Source organism: Myotis yumanensis, unplaced genomic scaffold (genome assembly GCF_028538775.1).
Source record: "Myotis yumanensis isolate MYYU_CA2020_CCGP unplaced genomic scaffold, mMyoYum1.0.hap1 SCAF_11, whole genome shotgun sequence".
Taxonomy (NCBI): Eukaryota; Metazoa; Chordata; class Mammalia; order Chiroptera; family Vespertilionidae; genus Myotis; species Myotis yumanensis.
In genome coordinates this window covers 37,517,680-37,534,787 of record NW_027223762.1, presented here as the reverse complement: position 1 = coordinate 37,534,787, position 17,108 = coordinate 37,517,680, and the positions used below count along the sequence as shown (strand labels likewise).

At 49.5% G+C, this 17,108-nt stretch overlaps 1 protein-coding gene across 1 annotated transcript in view; it reads left to right on the top strand.

The window, feature by feature from the left end:
- SPRED2 (sprouty related EVH1 domain containing 2) overlaps nt 1-16,068 on the top strand; it is a 114,227-nt gene extending 98,159 nt beyond the window's left edge. The window contains 3 exon segments of the mRNA XM_070429358.1: nt 10,709-10,858; nt 12,849-13,103; nt 13,105-16,068. Of these exon segments, the coding sequence (XP_070285459.1) occupies nt 10,709-10,858; nt 12,849-13,103; nt 13,105-13,512 (813 nt within the window). The 3' untranslated portion in view covers nt 13,513-16,068.
- Nucleotides 16,069-17,108: the final 1,040 nt, after the last annotated feature.

The following is a 17,108-nucleotide window of genomic DNA, read 5'->3' as shown; positions in this document are numbered from 1 at the left end:
CAAATATGATGGTTCTCTCTTGTTTAAAGTCCCATAGCACTCTTATTTCTCTCACCACTTAAAAGCCTCCCCCCTTTTTTTTGGCTTTCCTATTTTATTTGCTGAGTGAATGAATCTTCGTCCAATTAGAAGCAGGTTATTCATTATTTTAGTCTCTGAAACCCTAGAAAGCTTTGCTCTATAAATACCCAATAAATAAATGGGTGATCTGACCCCCAGATACAACAGGCCCAGAGTAATGCATTTCATTCAACGTCGCTCTGTTATAACGACGGTGAGAGAGTGTAAGAACTTCACTCTTGCATTGTTGGTATGGCCTGTGGTAAAATGGGCTTCGTTATACATCATTTTGCTTTAAGTCGTAGACCCTATAGATGGCATTTGGTGGGGATGACTGTGTAGTGTGTGAAATCACAGGTTTTCCTACTTTATTCATTTGCTTTGTTATCTTGGAGAGCCATTGGAAGGTGGTGATTTTGAGGGAATCTCGGTGACTGCGTGCCATGTTTCCAGCTGTTTTGTGCTCAGTCTACAGCGAGGAGCGGAGCCCTGGCTTTGTCACCGACTCTAAGCTGTTGGCTCCTCGCACTGCTTCTCACCCTCTCGTCCGCTTTCTCCTTTGTGGTACAGCCCTCTCACAGCCCCTCCACTCCAGGGAGACCTCAATTATAAGGGTTGACCCTTGGTGGCAAGAGAGTGCCCAGCATTAAACATGGAGGTACCAGGAATTCCAGTGCCTGAGCCACTTGGTAATGTGTAAGATGAGTCATGCAAAGAACATAAAACAACAACGAAGGTTCACATTCTGTACACTGCTGAGAGCACGCTCTCACTGCTGCATCTGACCGGCAGCTTCTCCCTTCTGTCCCTTCCGAGCTGGGGAGACAAGAGGCAGAGAAAGACCCTCAAGTCTGTTCCCTCTGTGGTGCTTTTGTCTCTGTGGAGGAGGCCCTGTGAACTTCAGGTCTGGGCTGTTCAGCTCTGTGGATAAGCTGAGCTGCTTTGCTCCCCAACTTAGAACTGACTTCCTCCCAGGTCCCTCCAGGTGAGGGTTTGGAACCGGCAGGGAAGGGATTCTTGGGCAGAGTGAGGAGAGAAAATGAACTAGCACTGGAGAGGCTCTGGGTTATGTGGTCACCTAGTGAACCATTTCCCAAATTCCTGTTGTGTAGGGTTTGGTCCATTCAAACCAGGTGATTTACTGACTGCTGCGGAATTCTAAAGTAATTTTTAAGTAGGATTAGCATCTTCATAGCAGACAAGGATCGTTTTAATAGGATCGTTGGAGAGTGCAGCTGCAGGGCACACATACTTCCAGAGCAGCCGACCTCGGGCCACGTGTGGTCAGTGCTTCAGCTGTCACTGCCGAGTGGCTGGATTCTGGCTCTAAAGCTGGGGGATTAGGGAAATATTTGCTTTATAGGAAGATACTTGAGGGTGTATAAAAGGGCTCGATCTTCATCCACAATAAGCAGTCCTTAAATAATATCTAAATCTGCACATCAGAAAATAGTTTAAACCACATGGGATTGGAAAAAATGGGGACAAATACAAGAGGAGCCACAGGAGTAGAAAATGTATTAATTTCTCTGGAGAGTGAGAACCTGAGGTGGAGAGGGGTGAGACTGCTACTTGAGATATTAAGTGATATACATACGTGTATTGATTTTTTATTTTTCTTAAGAATGAGAGGGGTTTTATCAGAAGGTGGGTGAGAGGTCAAGGGAGAAGGAGGAATGGAGATGAACACCTTAGTTATAGCAACTCATCCTCGTTCCCCCCGCTGGAGGTTTAGAGATTAAAGAGGTTGACTTTTGTGGCTCTAAGTGCTCTTTTTCCTGCTGTACTCCCTGCTTGGTGCTAGGCAGCTGCATGTCCACTGTGGAAGTAATGGCACGTTAGAGATAAGATAAGCTGCAGGCGTTACTGGACATTTATTTGCCTTGCTGGGTGGCGAGGGCAGCTCTAAAAAGCCAGCTCCTTAGAATTGCAGGTCTGGGAATGGGAAGGGATTGTGAGTTCTTCCAGGTGACTCAGACGCGTGACTTGCCTAAGATCTCACATCCAGCCCTAACCGGTTTGGCTCAGTGGATAGAGCGTCAGCCTGCGGACTCAAGGGTCCCAGGTTCGATTCCAGTCAAGGGCATGTACCTTGGTTGCAGACACATCCCCAGTAGGGAGGGTGCAGGAGGCAGCTGATCGATGGTTCTCTCTCATCGATGTTTCTAACTCTCTATCCCTCTCCCTTCCTCTCTGTAAAAAATCAATAAAATATATATATTTTTTAAAATCTGCCCTAACCGGTTTGGCTCAGTGGATAGAGCGTCAGCCTGTGGACTCAAGGGTCCCAGGTTCGATTCCAGTCAAGGGCATGTACCTTGGTTGTGGGCACATCCCCAGTAGGGGGTGTGCAGGAGGCAGCTGATCGATGTTTCTCTCCCATCGATGTTTCTAAGTCTATGTCTCTCCCTTCCTCTCTGTATAAAAAATCAATAAAATATATATTTTTTTAAAAATCTCACATCCAGTTCATGGTGGAGGGGCAGTGGGGACTCGTGCCCAGCTTCCCAGTTCCCCGCTGCCGCTGTTGAATAATTATATTTAGGGTCTTTCAGCTGTTCTATTTTTTTTTAAACCACCACCAAATATAAGAGTTCTATCTTAGGGTTCTCTTGGACCCAAGTTAGAAAAGGGAGAGACAAGAGAATAAATATGTGGCTCATGCCCATGTGACCCATTCATGTGGTGGACTGGGAGCTACCTAGTGGGTGTTACAGTCTGCGGAGCAAGATGGCAACTCGGAGCTTGACCATAGCAAGGCCTACCCTACATGTATAGGTTTGGGTGGTTTTTTCCCACCCTCTAGGTTTACTTCCACCTAAGTACTTTTTGGGATTTGGACAGCCCTTCTCCATCAATTCTTCTCTATTAAGCCCTAGCACTTTAAGGAATCCATCCTCATATAATGCGTTAACGTGTCCTGCACACCTAGAATGGTACTAACTGTGTAATGTCCTTTGCAGAATTGAGGAGAGTCATTCAGTGATTTTGTTCGGGTCTGAACTCTCCTAGAACCCAGTTGGAAAAGGCTGGTATTTGGATTAGGTGTTGGCGTTTCGCTGTATTTCTTCCTTTAGGTAGGCAGTCCTCCTTTAGATAGGAAAAATGTCATGTCTTTTAGAACATCATCAGCTTCTAGCCATGTTTTGCCCAAACTGGAAAACCTGGTCCTGCCCCGTGCCCTGTGCTTGGCCCCCCGGCATCCTGTTTATTACAAGCTGCATTGTTACCTTCCGGCTGTTCAGAGCAGTTGTCCCCGATGGTACCTTGCCCTTCCACCCCAGGTGTTCTCTAAAGCGAGGTTAGAGCAAGTGGTTGAAACCAAAGTACTGAGAAGCAGTTCCGTTTTATCCTAGATGAGCTTTTGAGTATTTGCAAGTTGTCCTTATTTTCATTCTTAAATAGAAAAAACATTCATTGAATTTTGTAATTACCTAGGTTTCACTTATAGAAGCAGAAGAGTGCAGAATACCACAAAATTTTTCCACCTAATTCAGCCCTAACAAACATTAAAACTGAAGGCATATCGACCAATTTTGTAATGAAATGGGGTTCACCTACTGATTTTCTAAGAGTGTTTTTAAAAGCTGAAGTGGTGTGTGACCCCTGAGAGTGCGGCGTTTGGAGGTGAGGGAGAGGCCGGCCTGGGTTCTGAACTTGGTGCTGCCGTGAGTTAGCTGTGACCCTTGATCCTTTGAACACAAAACCTCAGGGTGGACACATTTCTTCTGAGTCTCTGTCTGCTGGTCCAGGGGAGGGGAGGGAGAGGAACTGGGGTGTGGAGCTGCCCTGGCGCTACGCCCATACTGGCACATACATCACTGCATCTGTCCTCCAGCCACCTGGGAGGTAACCTCCTGGCACTTCATGTCTGCAGATGAATCACCCAGGCTCAGCGAGGCTCAGTTCCACACTCTGCTCAGCCAGGACTGTAAGAAAAGGCAATACTTATTCAATACGTTTTAGTAAATATTACCTGTCAAGCGTACCAGAGTCCCCCTTCGTTGCAAAAGAACCACCTAAATGATGGATATTTCAACTAAGGCACTAGCTTAAGACCTCTGTGTAGGCAGACGGTCCCCAATTCCTCCTCGAAGCCCCAGCCTCCTTTTAGAAGATCAGCTGATCAGAAACATTTCTGTTGTCTCTCCCTAAGGAAAGAAGTGATGGGGACAGAAGCGGGTGGGGGGGGCAGGGGACGTGGAGAGAAAATAGGTTGGAAATGTAAATCCTATAAAATGTAGTGAAGTTGGTCTACAGTGCTTTGTTAAGAAAGGCAAAAATGTTTGGGAGGGGCAGCCCTGTGCCCCATAACTGCTGCAGGCGGAGGCCCACATGGGTGGGAGCTGCTTTATCTTCCACCCGACAGTTAGCAAGCTCACATTACATAGTAAGAGGAGGATCTTTTTATTCAAAAGTAATACCTTACAGTGGCTAAACTAAAGCAATCAATGTCCAACAAAAGCTTTGCAACACTCTCCATTTCAGGAAGGCCAACGGTATTTCTCTAACTCTTCCATGCGTGTCTTTCTTCTCATTTACACGTATGTCATCTCATCTTTTTAAGCTGTGGATAGTAGCCACTATTATTTCCATTTTACTAATTCATACAGAGCCTTCCTGCTCCCATTCCTCAGCCCTTCCAGTGAAGCGAAGCTGTGGCTTATCAGTCCTTTCCTTTCATATCAAACTTGCTTTCACCTGACTTCAAAATCTAGACACATAAAATTTTGTTAAACATGTGGAAATTTCCTTTTTATTATTATTAGAGTCCCCGTGCACGAAATTTATGCACAGGTACAGTCCCTAGGCCTGGCCTACAATCAGGGCCATCTTCCCTGGCTGCCTGCAGCCAGCCCCGCCCCCTGCCGCCACCCACCCCCGGTTCCCCATTCGCCATCAAGTGATCGAGTGATTGGAGCCTGCCATCCAGGGGGAGGAACCAAGAGATTGGCCATTCCCGTCCGCTTGCCGGCCCCACCCCCGTCGTGGGTTGCCCTCTGTGTGGGGGGCAACCAGCGGGTTAGGGGCCTTGGCTGGCACCACCCGCATCCCCCACCATCCACCTCCAGTTCCCCGCTTGCCATCAGGCAATTGGAGCCTGCTGGCTGGGGAAAAGGCCAGAGAGGTGGTCAGTGCGCCTCGTAGTGACTGGTTGAACTGTCATTCTGGTCGTTCCACCATTAGGGTCAATTTGCATATTATCCTTTTATTACATAGGATTTTTTCCCAATGAAAGAACACCCACTTTATTCCCTGGGTCCCAGAGAGGGTAATTAATGCCCTAGGACTGAGTTCTCTCTTTTCCCCAAGCAGCTGCCTCCTAGGCCCAAACTGCCTGCTAGCTGGGACCATAGAAGAGCATGTTCCTGGCCGATTTTCTGCTCTGCTTGCCTCTTTGAAACAGGACACCTGGAACCCATGTAGGCCCTCAGGACAGATGAGCCAGTGCTACCTGTTCCCAAAGACCTGGTGGTAACTTCCTGTTTAGCAGAGGAAAAGGGATTGGCCACAGGCTTGTCAGTCTGGTCGATATGGAGCAGAAGGTATGCTTTGCTGAAGAGTTAGAAATAACAGTTCATCCACACCCCCTGAGCCAGGAGCCTTTGGGCCCTCGGCCATCCAGGTCACTGTCTCCTGATAGGCAGAAGCAGCCCAGAGTTTTATGAGATCAGTCTAGTCTCCCAGCCCGAGGTGGAGAGGAATGGCATACATTTGTATTTATATGTACTCTGTGTGTGTGCATACTTTTTAAAAGAAAACGAGCAGCCCTTGCTATAGGAAGAATGCATCAGATGTCGAGATCTATTTTGGTGGTGGATTGCAGTAAAAATAATACGAATTGTGGTCATAACTCCCAGTAATCCATCTTTAAAAATTCAAAATAGCAGCATCTATAGATGGCAGAAATTCTACTTAATCATCTGAGTGAATCCTCTGGCAGTTTGGGGGTGGGGGGCATGGTGATGACTTTTATTTATTATTTGTGTTTATTGAGGTATAGTTGACATATATCCTGTGGCTCTTCAATCAGCTAAGCAACAGTGTTAGACAAACCCTTCTGACCTGTCATATTCTTAGGCAGAGGGAGGAGGATTACACATGAAATTGTTAGAGCCCAGAGAGACCTTGGAGATCACCCAGTAGCGCCCCTGATCTTACACATGAGGAAACTGAGGCCCAAAGAAGTTCAACAACTTGTCTAAGACGAATGGCCTGGCCTGGCATCAGGATTGTCCACTCCTCTCTGCATTGAGCTATGTTTGCCTAGCATTGCTGTGTGATCCCCAGATGCTGTGGTCGGGCTCCTCGAGCAGTTTCTTACCTGTCTTTCCTATGCCTGTTGAAAACACCCAGGTCCACTGGCCTCTGGAAGTGGCCGCCGGGTGGGCTTGGCTCCATGCACTGTGCACTTTCTTCCGTCGGCTCATGTTCTAGAGACACGGGGATGATAAAGTGGCTGTACTTGCTTGCTTGCCTCTCTCCCAGAAGGGAGGAGAAAATTGACGAACACCAGCCTTCTCGTAGTCTCACCGATACACTCAGTGGGAGTGTCCTACTCGGGAAAGCTATAAACCAGGAGCCCCTTAATAGTTCCAAGTGTCCTTGAAAAATCAGCCCTGGACACACCTTTCTCTCCCCTAGGCACTGTCTGCCAGCTGTTGCTGCCTTTGTTCTGTACCCCCCAAACCCCTTTTGGAAAATCAAGGATTTAGCAGGAAAACCCAGGGGAGTTAAAGGGGATGCACATAGTCCTGAAAACACTTCTTTTACTTTGAAATGTATAGTCTGACCCACCCAGAATGCCCCAGAAAGCCCTGGTCTGCAGCTAGGATCCTATCCCAGATGGGTAACTTAATTTAAGCAAATTGCCTTCTTACCTGGCTTAGCCTCTTGGTTTTTTTCCCTCCCTCTTTGAGCTTCCCCTGGTCAAAGAGGTTCACCTTCCAAACGAAGGAGGCTCGTTCCCGGACCCAGGGCACGCGAACAAATGCACGTGCTTCTTCAAGAACCTCCCGGTCAACGCAAGGGCCCTCTATAGGTCAGGGAAGAATAGCCAACTTTCCATGAGTAAGAAATCCTATTGTACAAAATATGCCCATAACATAGGAGGGAGCCAGCCACAGCTTTAACTTTAGGCATTGATCTTCTCCCCTTTCTCCATTCAGACCAATTCCTGCCCACACAGGTAGCACTGACCTTGGGGAACAGTGTCGTTTGTACTTCAGATTTTGGCTTACTGGCAAGACAGCATAACATTCAAGTCAGTTCTTCAGAAAAAAGGTCTATCAACTTTTGAAGCTCCACGGTTTTCCTCTTATTTGTTAAATTAAATTCTGGAGAATTATCTGAATTCTCAAAGTAAGTACAACTTATGTCTGCAGAGTTCAGACATTGGAAGCTTACAGTGTGGCTCGGGGAAGCCTGGCGCTGAAGCTGTCCCTCTTAGGGGGGCTGAGGGCCTCTGCTTTTGTTCTTCCCGAGTTCAAACCTGCAGCAGTTGAGAGACACCCTCCAGAGAGCAGGGCGAGTTTAAAACGCAGCCGCAGTCTTTCCGAGTCGAAGAAGCTGTCAGATGGGTAGGTGTCATGAGCTTGTGCACACAAGTAACAGTGACACTCGAGAATCTTGCTTGTGGATGTGTGTGCGTGCGCACAGCTTCGGTGGCTGCTGTCCTCCGGCTGTGAGTGGAAACCACGAGCAGTTAGGTCAGCGGTGCATGTGGGTAGGAGGTATTTCCCCCTCGCTGTTCTTGGAGATGCCCTGATAGGACATTCCTCTTGTCGGCAGGTCACACCGCTTGCAAGATCTGTCTGATAGTATAAGTTTGACACAACCTTGGCTTCCCGTGGAGCCTCTCTGGCAGGCTCTCCTCTCCAGAGTCCAGACCCACACCGAGCAGTTTGGCAGGGGAGGCTGTGGGCTGGGCCAGGCCGTACCCTCAGCAGGGCCCTCGGGAAGCGGTGAGCTGTGGGCATACCTCAAAGTTTGCTGGCTTTCCTGCTCCTTTGTTCAAACCCGTCACTAGGAGACCTTGAAAGGCCTTCCTCAGCCTCACGTTTGGGAAGCTTTGCACTTGACCTTGCAGGGGGGAAGGGCTGTTTGGGCCCTGGGAGGTCAGACGGGGGCATCTCTGATTGGCTCACGAATACCGGGAAAACTGGGTGTGCCCCATTTCTCAGAATGACTTCCTACACATTGTGAACCTGGCCCTGGGGTGGATGAGGGTACCAGCTGACTAACACAGAGGTGACCGCGATATGTTAACTGGTTTCCGAGACCTCGGTGCTGAGTGCATGTTACCGTGTTCAGCACTCGGGCAGCTTCTAACCTCAGAGATGACCGTCCTGTGTGTTGGATAAGAATTTAACCCCTGAGATCTGAGTCATACTGAGGGCCCTTATCTGCTTATTCAGGAAGTACTTACTGAGACCTTTGGAAACCTTTGTACCGTGTGACGCCATCCCTTATCTCCTGGGTTCTGTCACGCAGGGTGCACCTTCTGACGTGAAGTTGTACTTTCGTTGAGGTGAACACAATTCCTCTCAGAGGCGGCGTTGGAATGGGCTCACCTGAGTGTGAGAAGCAGGGTGTGGGGTACTGAACTCCAGGGGGCTTGATGGTCAGGGTGTCCACATCTGGGTTAGCCACTGCCGGTCAGCAGGTCCTGCCTCTGTGTGATGTGGAGACGATATTTTACCTGCGATTGTTCACGTGTACCCAGCCCCTGGCACATGGTACCCACTCCCCTAATGGGGGAGTCCTGGGCTTTGTTGTCGGTGAGAGCTGGACAACAAGCAGAGCGTGGAAGAAAGGAAAAAATTCTTGTGTGTCAGCTTGGTCTCTTGCAGTTACTGATATTTAATAGTAATTCTTTCCTATCTGAGTTCTGAACCAGTTGGGGGGACCCTTTATGGTCCTGGCTGACATCTGCAGGAAGCGGGTGTCTCAGGACCCGCCCCGCCAGGCACAGGGGTGCTGGGTCTGCAGCCTCCCCACGGTGGGCCCCACAGTCCCCAGAATGGCTGCACACCCAGGCCACCCCACCCGTTGTGGAGAGGAGTCAGGGTCACAGAGAGGCCAGGGGAGTGACGCAGGTGGAGCTGCTGCCTCAGAGCTGGGATCGGGAGGGAGGAGAAGTGCGCCCACGTGGTGAGCCCAGCACATCTGGCTTCAGTTACCAAACAGTGGGTCAGGATTCAGGCTTGACTGGACCCCAAAGCTCAGATGGTGTCCATGGGGATGGCCTTCTCCAGGTTTTGCTTCACCTCATCCAGAAGGTGCTTCCCCAGTGCCCTCACCACCATTCCAGGCTTACGGGACCCTTAGGTCTTAACTTGAGGTAAAAAGTCAGCATCTTTTCTGAACTCTCCGTCAAAAATATTTCTGTATTGCCTGAGAGGACCATGTGTCCACATCTGGATTAGCCACTGTGGGTGGAGGGACTGGACACAGGCATCAGCCCCGCATCATTTGGACCAAACCAATAGGAAAAATCCAGGCAGATTGGGTCCTATAGGGAAGCTGCACATGTCCGCCAAGTTTTAAAAATTAACAGCAGTTTATTGCATAATGGAAATGAGTCTTCTTTTTCCTAAATACCTGTAGTCCCATTTTTCTGAGCATTTACTTCTTTATAAATGGGCAGAGGGGTAAAAATAACTATCACTCTATTTGTTTAAACCCTGCCTTGCCCCTAAAAGGATTTATGACACGAACAAAAGACATGTAGAATAAAAAGATAAGGGGACTATGAGAGCAACAGCCAGCCAAGGAGAGGAAGAAGTTTCTAGATACAAGAAAAACCTTTTCATTTGTTTGGAGGTGGTGAAGGGTCCTCGACTCCTTGGAGGTGAAAGGTGGGGTGCCCTGGTTGTAAAGACTTAAGTCTTTTACGAGCGTGTGGGGGGTGGGAGTGGGGGTGGAGGGTGACCATCACCTGGCCCCCTTCATTGAGTCTTAGGCGGGAGCATGAAGCACCCAGGTGGTAGATACATTGGGAGGCGGTGGGCCCCCCCTGCGCTCTGGCCACAGTCCATCCCAACATCCACTCACCTTCCCAAGACACCATCAGGTAGGCTCCGGGCTGAACTGGATACCGCTGCTGGGGAGACAGCTCTGGAAGCCTTAACCCTCTGCAGCCGTCCATCTTGCTGCCAGTTTAAAGTGGACCCCAAAGATGTCCTATAAAATTTCTGGAAAGCCAGTACCCATGATACCCCACGGCATCCTTCTCTCTTTCTCAGGCTGGGACTAGCCACACATGTCAACATTTGGGTTTGATTTTTTTTTCGTGTTTGCACCTCCCCTGCTCGCCAGAGTGCCTTGGAACTAGGGCTACAAATGGGACAACCATCCTTGACCAACTGGGCTGCACCCGCGGGAGGCCTGCTGTCATAAGCCCGGCCCCAAAGCCTGGTCGCTGCTCCCACATTCGAGAAAACAAACCCAACTTTCCAGGGTCTGGCGGCCACATCATGTTTAGACAATCTCGCCCTTCGGGGTCCTCCCGCCTCGGGTAGCCAGGATAAACTCCAGATTTCGGGAAGCCCAGCAAGATGCCACAAGGCGGGCAGACGGCATGCGAGGGTTTGGTGTGTGGGTTTGGTTGTTTCAAATTAACTCTTGGTTACCTCCCTCTAAACAGACAGCTACAGACAGTTCTTCTAATTCCTCTCAGAAGAGGGAACAACCGACCCGGACAATCTCCTCCCCCACATCCTGTGAGCACCGGAGGATTTACACCCTGGGCCACCTCCACGACCCATACCCCACGGACCACTATCACCTCGAGCAGGTGAGCGGTAGTCTCCGTCCTCGGGGGTCATCGGGGTGGGTGGCTCCCAATGCTGGAGGCCTCCTTCCTCTCCCCGAGCCTAGGCCCTTCCGTGCTACTTTGTGCCACCCCACCCCACATCGCTGGCGGTGGTGGCAGGTCACCCTCGCTTAGAGGTTTCTGTGGGCCAGAATCCTTGTACTGTATCTCGTTTGATCCTCACAAACTGCCCCACAGGGCAGGTCCTCGCCTCTCCACTTTGTAGATGAGGAAGCTAAGGCTTAGAGAGATCGAGTCCCTGGTGGAACAGATTCAAATGCCAGTCTGTGCTCACCCATGCGCTGTGCTGCCCCCTGCAGAGGGCCTCCCGACCCGGTGTGAAAGCACAAAGCCCCGATCAGGCCTGAAGAACGCTGCACACCTGGCTCACGCCCTGGCGGCTCGGGCTGCAGGCCCAGGCCTGCTCAGGGAGATGGAGTCTGGAATTCAATAATTCAACAAATATTTACCGAGTGGCTGTTTTGCAGAGTAGGTTCCCAACCTGTGGGGCTGGGACTGCTGCCCGTGTAGGGTGATGTGGCCACCGGTCTGCTTTGAAAAGAGAAAAAAGGAGCACAGTTAACATAAAGCTAGGTTTATATGACTCTTTTTAAAAATCTTTTTGTTGTATGCTTCCCAATAGTTTGGCATTAACAGAATTTTTTTAAATCAAATTATGGTACCAATCTATAAGAATTGGCTTCTTGGTTCTCCTTACATTGCAAAATAGAAAATTAGCAAAGCCTGTGACAGCTCCCAAGATCCGTTTTGAAATCCTACAGGATTGTGATTTTTCTGAAGCCCAGGAAGCTCTCATGTCAAGACTCTCAGGGGAATTAGAGCAAAGGGTGTGAGAGGTGGCCCTGCTCCCAGTCTGGTGGGAAGCGATGGGGAAACCCAGCTGCCATGTAAAATGCTGTAACTCTTACAAGGACGACAATCGCAGCCGGTATCGAGCACATCCTGTGTGACGGGCTCAGTGCGAACACTGCATAGATTCCTCCTCTCCATTCACAACAGCCCTATGCAGTCTGACAATCAGGGAAACTGAGGTTGAGGCATAGCCACTTGCCGGGAAATAGCACAGCCCGAATTTGACTCCAGTGGGTTTGCTCAGAACCATGCTCTTTCCCCCTTAAAAAGCCTTCACGCCCAAAGGACTTGTAAGTTGGAAAACCAACTACTGCTGAGAGGACTCTTGGCCCTAAGGGAGAATGCAGTTGGGGTGTGGGGGCTGGAGGGTGTGGCTCTGGGTCGCAGCTGCCTAGGCCCAGGTTCCAGCTCTGTCACTCACTATCTGTGCGATCCTGGCAGGATTCGAACCCAGGCAGCCGGCCTCCGGAGCCTGCGCTCTTAACCTTCTGTTATCTGGGCATCTTCTCTTCCCAACCGGATTACACGGTTCTTATAGTTCCTGGTAGCCCCCTTTTGCTTTTTTTGAACACGATCCACAGTGAGAAATGCATTTTATATGGTGACCCACGGCTCACGTATTGTATATACATAGATTATGAAAAGTACTTACCCTTCTAACATGCAGTGTACTCCAGTATTCGTCTATTTCACTGAAGAAGAAGAAGGAAAAAAGCTGACCCTACAACAGAGAACATACTGTCCAAAACCAGGCAGAAATCAGGCTAGCAGGCAGCCTCACCTTCTGCTTCTTGACCTGGGTGTGTCCAGCTTCTGAAAATTCAACTATTCTTACAGTGGGCACACTTTCCCACCTAGATGGTAATCAAAACAGGGGAGAGAATAAAAGCTGGTCTCTGCCCATTCAATTGATTCCCGACCAAGGAATGGATTGAGACTCAGAGTTTGAAATCCATCTTTGACCCATAAGATGTTCAGTCATTACAGGACGGGTCAGTTTCTTCCAGAAATGCCTCTGTCAAGGCGAAAGGTACATGTTGGAGTCTTTTCTCTTTTTATGCCACTGCTGTAAAATACTGTCTCTTTTCTCCTGGGGCAGCCGATGCCCCGGCCCTACGGCCAGGTGAGCTTCCCGGACGACGACGAGGAGATCGTGCGCATCAACCCCCGGGAGAAGATCTGGGTGACGGGCTACGAGGACTACCGGCACGCGCCCGTGCGCAAGGCCCTGGACCCCGCCGAGGACGCGGACTCCTACGTGCGCTTCGCCAAGGGCGAGGTCCCCAAGCACGACTATAACTACCCCTACGTGGACTCCTCGGACTTCGGCCTCGGTGAGGACCCCAAAGGGCGCGGGGGGCGGCGTGATCAAGACCCAGCCCTCGCGGGGCAAATCCCGGCGGCGGAAGGAGGACGGCGAGCGCTCCCGGTGCGAGTACTGCAGGGACATGTTCAACCACGAGGAGAACCGGAGGGGCCACTGCCAGGACGCGCCCGACTCCGTGAGAACTTGCATCCGCCGGGTGAGCTGTATGTGGTGTGCGGACAGCCTGCTCTATCACTGTATGTCGGACCCCGAGGGCGACTATACAGACCCCTGCTCGTGCGACACTAGCGACGAGAAGTTTTGCCTCCGGTGGATGGCTCTTATTGCCTTGTCTTTCTTGGCCCCCTGTATGTGCTGTTACCTGCCCCTTCGGGCCTGCTACCACTGCGGAGTGATGTGCAGGTGCTGCGGGGGCAGGCACAAAGCCGCCGTGTGACTCTGTGCCCCGCCCTCCCCTCCGTCCACGGCCACCAGGGAACTTGTCTCCCACACACTCTCATCCTCCCCCCTGCTCCCTGGGGCGCCATTCCAGCCTGGGGAACCCTCCAGTGGACTCTGCACCTCCCAGCCATTCATCCATCCCTGCGCACAGTGTTCTAAAGAAAGGACCCCTCCTCCCCCACATAGACTCGTGTATTAATAATCTGTAATCAAGCTAACTGTCTTATACCTGTGTTGATTTCCTGCCCACCTCTTCCAGTTCAAAGGCACCTGCAGTCGGAACTGTTTTTTTGGTTTTTTTTTTGATGGGTCTTGTAGTTGGTTTTTCCAAGAGCATCGAAGACTATCTTTCTCTTGGCTCAGCTTGCCTGTTGCCAACAAGCATCACCGGGTTCCTGGAAGTGTGATGTCAGAACGATGAAACCCAACCAGAAGGATTTTAACCCCGCGGTAGTTGCTCTGTCTAGGAGGTGAGCTAGCTGAGAAACAAGATCGCTCTAACTTTTCTAAAGCCAAATTTCCCGTGTAAGCCGCAGTTTCTATCTTGAGCCCATCATCATTTTCTGCCCCCGCCCCGCCCCCGAATCTGCCAGTTCTTCAGGATGCAAACATTCACCCGTAAAATGACTAAGAATCGAGCCTTAACTTCAGATTAACTTGGGAGAATCAGGAAAATTCCTTAAACTGCATCACATCCTCTCTAGCCAGGGCTAGAAAGGAGATTTCCGGATGTCCCTGAGTCTCCCCAGGTACCCCTAAGGTAGGACTTTTTAAAAATTGTGTCGCCACCACTTCCAAAAATTTAGCAATATTGGAAGAAAATGCTAATAAAGTAAGAAATTTGCTTGCTGTTTTGGAAACCAAATACTCTCTTCAAACACAAACCAGTGTTGGGAAACACTAAGGTTCCGGTAAATAAAACTAAAGGAGCTCCCCTCTCCCCAATGGGGGTTTTCTGTTAACGGGGGAAGTTCTAAATGCTGTAAATTTGAGGAGTGGTGGGCTGCATCTCGCACGTGGGTTTGTGTTTTTCTTTTGGACTCAATTTCACGTCACCAAATTCTTCATTTATACTTAGGAAAAAACAAGGCCATATGTAAAAACCCCTCCGATGCCTAAGTGTCTTTCTCCTGCAACTCCACACCCAGACTTGCCACTTGGTGTGCACAGATGGTTGAGTCAGCAGGCTAGGGCTCCCTGTCGCCTTGCCACGTAGGAGGCTTCGAATTAGCTGGAAAAGAGTATTTTTCTAATCTATTGCAAGGAATAGCCAAATCTTAGGGCAGAAAGAAGAAAAGTAAAGAGTGGTTTCCCTGTGCCCAGCATCGTACAATCAGAACGGCGTGGAGAACACAGGGGCAGGTTTGTCAAACACTGTTCTTCCCGCCATGATCTTCCCGTGGTAACTGCCCGCTGAGGGCATGGCCTGCTCCCTCCTCCCTCGCTTTCCCCCCCTCCCTTCTCTATGGCACACAGGACACCAGTCCTCAAGGAAAGGGACTTTTTTCCAATCTTCCCATCGTACGGGAAAGTGCTAGCCATGCTTACCTTCGTGGAATGTTTTCAGCTCTCCTGAGAGCCCGTCGCACTTCTTTAATCAGATCATCGGTGCAAACGCCCTCTGTGCTTCTGAGTTAGTCGGTAGACGTTTTCATTGGTTGGAGTGACTGGTTTGGGCTTTTGGGTCTGGAAAGGGACCAGAGAGTTGTCAGTCTGGTGATCGGAGAAAAGAGCATTGCTTCCCTGCCTGGGGAACATCTAGCGGACCCGCAGCCAGCCTCCCAACGTTGTTGAGAGACCACCCCCACGCCCTGAGGGTTTTCCTCAAGGCCTTTCTCAAGGTCTCCTCTCTACAAAGCACAACACTAATGTATGTTTTGTTAGACCTCAGTTCCAGTGCCCCTATTTATTTCAGTAAGAATACACATATCCCCGCTTGTTTGTGGCTCTATTTTGTTGTCTCTCTCTCTCTCTCTCTCCCTTCACCCCCTGTCCTGGTCCACCCCTTTGAAGAGTTATGCCAGTGAATCTTAACTCCGCCTATGCTTTTTTGGTTTGTGAAGGTAGCGGTGAAGGGCACAAGGACAGCCATGGGGACATTTATGTAAATACGTCTCTCTCTCATCGCCACACTGCAGCTGAACAGTGTGTAGTATTTTCCCAGTCAGCTTTGCCATACAGACGTCAATCATTTGAAAGAAATTATTCAGATTTTATTTTTGTATCTGTGGTAACAAAAACATTAACCAAAAGATTATCTGTTTGGAAGCTTCTCCCAACACCCGCGCCCTCCCCCCCGCCCCCAAGCTATTTGCTCACATTAACAAATTAAAGTGCCTGAAGCATCATTCATTCTTTACCTGTATACTAAAAACCCTGTTGTATTGATTTTTTTTATAATAACCCTTTTTACCTCTGTGTAAAAAATATATATACAAGTGTATGATGTACATTTTAAGTTCTTAACTTTTTTTTATGGTTTCTAATATGTATGACCAATGTAGCCATTGCTTTAAAATGTACCGTGTAAATATAAACACATCCTACGAGATCGCTGACTTTGGGCTGTTTGTCGGGCCAGAGATGGGGCGGTATCAGAGCCTCTGCTGGTGCGGGAGTTCGAGCACACAGGACGGGAAGGGGTTTCTCTTGGAGAAGGACATGGGGACACAGGTCTGTGTGTGTGAGGCCCTTCCCGGCTAAGTCATATTCCCAAGGGGAGACTGCAGCTCCTCGGCTCAGCTGCCTCAAGTGAAAGGAATGCTGTATGTCACCACCCGGGGAACACCCCCTCTTCCCAGGCCTGCCTTCCCCCGGCGAGCTCCTCAGAGGGAACAGCTGTACTTCCTCCCAGTTGTTTTCCACCAATTCCTGCTAAACCGTGTGTGTGTGTGTGTGTGTAAGACAGTTTCTACCAAAAACAATTGTTAAAACAGCAAGACCCTTCGTCTCCTCGCAGTACTTTTCTGCTCAGTGACATTTGGCCCGCTTTCCCTTCCAAACGGGCTCTTTGGATGCTCAGAAGTTACAGTGGCAATCCTGAGGAGATAAAGTGTGGGGTCTTTTTAAGGGTCACAGAGGAAAGTTTTGGCTCCTTTAGAGAACTGAGAAGGGCCTTAAAAAGATGTACAGAGAGGCCCCTCCATCTTAGTTTTAACTCCTGCAGGGAGGAATTACTTCTAGGCCACTGGCCAAGCTGAAAAGCTACAGGAGATGCTGGAAGGTAGAAAGCGAGAGGTAATTAAGAGATTACTGGAGAACTTGAAAGCTACATTTCATTAGAGTAGGAGATGCATCAACCAGATTATAGTGGGGTGAAGAGTCAACATGAAGGAAGTAGAAACACCAAATGTAAAACTTTTATTTTGATAGTAAAGGGATAATGGGATTGCTCTGAAATAGAATTGGTGAATTAAAAAATATATATATCTGCCAGAACAATTTACTTATGACCTTCCTGAATAAATTGTTCTTGAAAGGGTGAGGACTACGCCCTCCATCTTACCCTGGGTCCTCCATTTTTGGGCAGCCATGTGCTCAGCAAGGCTTCTTCCCGGAAGCCCAAGCCTCTGCTAGCCACACCCAGGATTT